Source organism: Camelina sativa, chromosome 7 (assembly GCF_000633955.1).
Source record: "Camelina sativa cultivar DH55 chromosome 7, Cs, whole genome shotgun sequence".
NCBI classification, from domain to species: domain Eukaryota; kingdom Viridiplantae; phylum Streptophyta; class Magnoliopsida; order Brassicales; family Brassicaceae; genus Camelina; species Camelina sativa.
The window spans coordinates 27,247,615-27,252,244 of record NC_025691.1 but is presented as its reverse complement, the minus strand read 5'-3'; the positions used below and the strand labels follow the sequence as shown (position 1 = coordinate 27,252,244).

At 30.4% G+C, this 4,630-nt stretch overlaps 1 protein-coding gene across 1 annotated transcript; it reads right to left on the bottom strand.

Annotated features, from left to right (window-relative positions):
• LOC104702864 (probable WRKY transcription factor 15) lies at positions 385-1,856 on the bottom strand. Its single transcript, XM_010418783.2, has 3 exons — positions 1,061-1,856; positions 814-939; positions 385-696 (listed from the first exon to the last, which is right to left on the bottom strand). The coding sequence occupies exons 1-3, from the start codon at positions 1,690-1,692 to the stop codon at positions 522-524; spliced, it is 933 nt and encodes a 310-aa protein (XP_010417085.1). The 5' UTR covers positions 1,693-1,856; the 3' UTR covers positions 385-521.

Sequence of the window (4,630 nt, the reverse complement as noted above, 5' to 3'; positions counted from 1 at the left end):
TTATTTGCTATCTTGATGTTGTTTAATGAATGAGTACGTAAAGCTTTTTTCCCAACAAAAAAAAAGAAAAAAGAAAAATAGAGAAAGAGGTTAAAATAAGAAAAAGGTTGAAAACGAAACCACTTGTGGTCAAAATAAACACTGGTCAAACCCGACAAACTTTGGTCCGCAAATCTTTCTAATCCTTTGACCATTTCACATGTCCCATCTCCTTTACCTTACTTTTCAACTCGACCCCAAACTTTTCCAAATTGACATCAATTCACATAAAAATCAAACAATAAAAACTCTTCAAATTGCTAGTAGCCATTCAAGTAACATGAAAATAAAAATATATCACAATTTCTAATTCAAAAAACCCAAAATAAAATAAAAACTAACAAAGATTACAGTTTTAAAATTTGATATCTTCCGCAAAAAAGCTTTTGATTACATTATTTCATATAGTTCTCCATCGTTTTACTAATTAGAGATCTAAATTTATATTATAAAAGCCCTTAATAACAAGTAAGACTTGGTCTTTAAGACGATTCCAAAATAAGATCAGCTACAGCAGCTCCGGCGAGATCAGCGGCGGATAGAGAATGATTATGATCACCTTCGTAAGTAACGATTAACATCGACGAGTCATCAGCTGCTCTCTCAACATGTTTACGTGCTGGACAACCTCTTACGCTACTGCACTTATAATATCCTCTGTTTTTTTTTTTTTTCCAAAAATCAAGAAACAGAACACAATACAAATTCAAAAATCAAGAAACAGAACACATACAAAAACCAAACTAAAGTTTTGAAATGAAATATTAGTTTTACCTTGGATGTGGAGATCCTTTAATTGGCTTTTGTCCGTATTTTCTCCATGAGTAATCATCTGGAGGAACGTCGGACATTTTAGCACTTATCGCCGGAACCCTAATCACTCTCCTCTGTTTAATCTTTCTGTAAAAACAGAGCAAACAACAAATAGAACACTATTAAGATCGAGAATCTAATACCAAATCTAGGAACTTTATCTGATGGGTCGAATCTAACGAACCAAATCTAATTAAAAAGATTTTACCTTTTCTTGGAGCAGTGACAACGACCGGAGGAAGAAGCGGAAGCGCATTTCCCGGCGAGGAGATTCTCGGAGTTACATTTTCTCTTCGAGTTTGGTTTGGAGAAAGAAGAGACAGTCGTCGAGAGGCTTTGAGTTTGACTCCTAAACGGGGCCGTCTCGGAGGGACGATGATTGTGGTCTGATTCCATTGTTACGGATGAGAGAGATGAGAAGTCAATCGTTTTGATCGATGACGTAAACGAACCTTTACGCATCATCATCTGCGGCGGCGGAGGAGGAAGAGAAGGAGAATGAAACGGTGTTGTTTTAGGTTCTTCCTGATTCATAACCTGAACTGGAGCGCGTCTAAACCTGGCGTGACCGGTTCGAGTTCGATCTAAAAGAGATATGACTCTTTTAAACTTCGAAACCGCCGCGTCTGCCGTCGTGTTACGAGCTGACTCGAGATCGGCTGTGGCGGAAGCGGAGGCGGCGGAAGAAGAAGATGGTTGGTCGGAGTTTAAGTTGTCACGAGACATTAAACCAATGAAATTTTCCATGCTTTTGAGTCCTGAAGCAGCTGCTTCTTGAACGGCGAAGCTATCAGCTCCAACGCCGGAGATGTAATTCCGAGTCATGAGCTCCACAGCCATAAAATCTCTATCTCTCTCTCTCAACAAGAAGCAGAAGAAGAAGAGAAGAGAGAGAGTTGTGTGGACTTTTTTGGGATTTGAGAGGACTAAGTAATATAATAAAAGTTGATTAGTATTTAAGTGTACAGAGAGGGAGGTGATGTCTTTTGTGTGGTAGGTGACTGACTAAATGTGTCACGTTAGACTTTTCTTTTTATGTTCATAAATAGAGTCTTTCCAAACTGTTCAAATTTTCTTTGTTGTTAAGAGTCAATTTTTCTATTTTCGTCAGATCCGAAAAGTCAAACCTTGAACAAAAAAAATTAAAGAGGGGGAGGGGGGTTGAGTTCAACTTCATGTGTTTGTTACAAACTTACAACAATAAGGGATAATATATTAAATATATACAACTTGGACATATTCCGTGCTTAAACCACATATCAACATTTTTAAAAAAAAATTATAATATAATACTAAAAATTATTATTTTATTTTTTAAAACAATTATTTTGTTTGAGATAATTTTTTTTAATTATTATGTAAATCTATTAGTCTATTTGAATACTAATTATTTTAGAATATTATAATGTTTTATTTTTGACGTATTATTACAGTTTTATATTGTTTGTTTGTTATATTTGCATCATTATTTTGTGAAATATAAAATAGTAATTTTAATATTATAATTGTGAGCAAATAAAATTATTAATTTATCATCTATATAAATTTAGTTTTACCAACCAGCCAATGTGGAAATTAAAACACACATTTTCACACATTGAGTAATATATCTTCGTTTTAAAAATAAATAAATCACAACATATGCAGAAAAAAATATGCATTTTATTAATTATAAGTACTATATGAAAATTCCAAAAAAATTGTAAATAAAATAAAATAAAGATGATAGAAGAATCATAATTTGAAATCTTAACAAAATTTTCGAATTTAGTTATTGAAATCTGATTGGTTTATATTTTTTAAAAAAAATAATTAGTAATTTCGTCCATAATTTATTAGAGAGAGAAAATATTTTTTTAGATTTTTTAATAATTGATATGTGAGTGTTTTTTATTTTTAATTAATTATATTTGTTTAAATTATTTAATGAAGCTTAATTAATTTTTCTAATGGCAATTGAATGTAATTTTTACACATTTTAAGGTTAGTTTCATATTTGTACTTTCCAATTAATATAGTAGGATACATATTTTCATACAATTTCATCTTTTTCTGTAGCAGTTAAACTTAATTATTTAGAAATAAAAATTTTTAGTTATCATTAAATTTGTGTTTCATAGTAGTTGTTGTTTTATATATTTTTAATGTAAATGTTTGATAAAATTTTCCAATTTTGTCATGATAAATTAAAAAATTAGAAAATTTATTAATGAAGGGTAAGAATTTTTTTTTTTTTTTTTTTTTTTACATTTTCTTAAGAAATATTAGTTTACATGTTTATCATTTGCATATTGTTATTCTAGTAACAAAATGTTAGATAAACTTATTAGCTTCACGAATTTAATCACAATTGGTGAAAAACGAAATACAAATTGTTTTAGTTTCAAGTATAAGTTCAATGTTTTTTGTGCAATATTTATAGTATTTATAAACTCAAGATTATAAACAGAATATGTAATCTAGCAGTTGATTGAGAGAGAATGAAGACACACTTTCGTCGTCAGCCGTATGATCCGGTTTAGAAATTTGGTTGAATCACTGCTAAACTTGGTGGAGTTGACTTTTCGTCACCCTTTTTTGTTGTTTTTAATTTATTCATTACCTCTTTTTGGGGTCTTATTTTACGTCTATTTTTATTTGCTTCTTCTTCACTAATGGTGCCTTTAGGTTGGTTGTTGTAGAAAACACTTTAATAAACCATAAACACTACGCTACTTATCAAATTCTATGATGATGATGATATCATCTTAGCGCAGTTTCTGATTAGTTTTTGTTTTCCATTCTTCTACACAATAGTAGCTTTTAAACATATGTTTTTGTTGTGATATATTAAACTCAACCCAATTCAATTGTTTGATTTAGACCTTAAATGATTAGTTTATTACATATCTGACGTCTGAACACAATGCCTTATAAATATGCAGCTCGATCGTTCTACTTCGTTTTGAATAGAAACTCAAGTGAGAAAATGGCCTTTTCCATTCAATTATGTTGAAACATTGTAGAACTGAGACCAGATTAAGTTACGCTATAGCATTTACAATATTCACTTAAACCAACTACATAGAGCACTAACTAAATCATTCTTCTCAGTTAAGAGATGAACTTTTAACCCCAGCATACACACAAACACAGAGACAGAGAGATATATACAACTAAAGGACCATAGAACTTTGAATGGGTTACAAGTATTTATGATACCCAAGTTTTTTGCGAATAAAATTTCTCGGGATGTTGATTTTTGTTTTAGTTATTTTATCTTGTATTTTTTTATTTCGAAGGTTTTAAATGCGGTCAGTTTATCATCATTTTATTTTATTTTATAAATTATGGTTTTATATTCACACGAACAAGTTATTTGTACGTGCAACACATAATGAATAATTATTTCTACAAATCACTACAACCAAAATTCCTGTAAAATTTACGATAGATTATATTATGATGAATAGTGCTACTTACTCGTATAATTATGATAAACGGTTTTACTAGGGTAAATAGGTTTAGTATATTTGTGTTTATTAATGTACAATAATTTCTTAGTTTATAGACGCTTGTTAATTAGGTCATATATTGTCAAAAGAAAACAAAAGAAGAACCCCTTGTTAGGTGTAGAATATTTCAACCTTTAGTTAACCAGATCACGACGACTAAGACATTCATACGATAAGATTGATTCAATAGCTGTGACCAAGTTATATGGATCTCAATATAAAACTTAAAATAGTCGAAGTGGCCGCTAAGAAAAGAGAGAAAAAAACAAGAAACAAAGTACACA

Coding starts and splice junctions, on each gene's coding strand:
- LOC104702864 (XM_010418783.2), bottom strand. CDS start 1,692: ATGGCTGTGGAGCTCATGACTCGGAATTACATCTCCGGCGTTGGAGCT. Junction 940..1,060: donor TGTCACTGCTCCAAGAAAAG/GTAAAATCTTTT, acceptor CTGTTTTTACAG/AAAGATTAAACAGAGGAGAG. Junction 697..813: donor AAAGGATCTCCACATCCAAG/GTAAAACTAATA, acceptor AAAAAAAAACAG/AGGATATTATAAGTGCAGTA.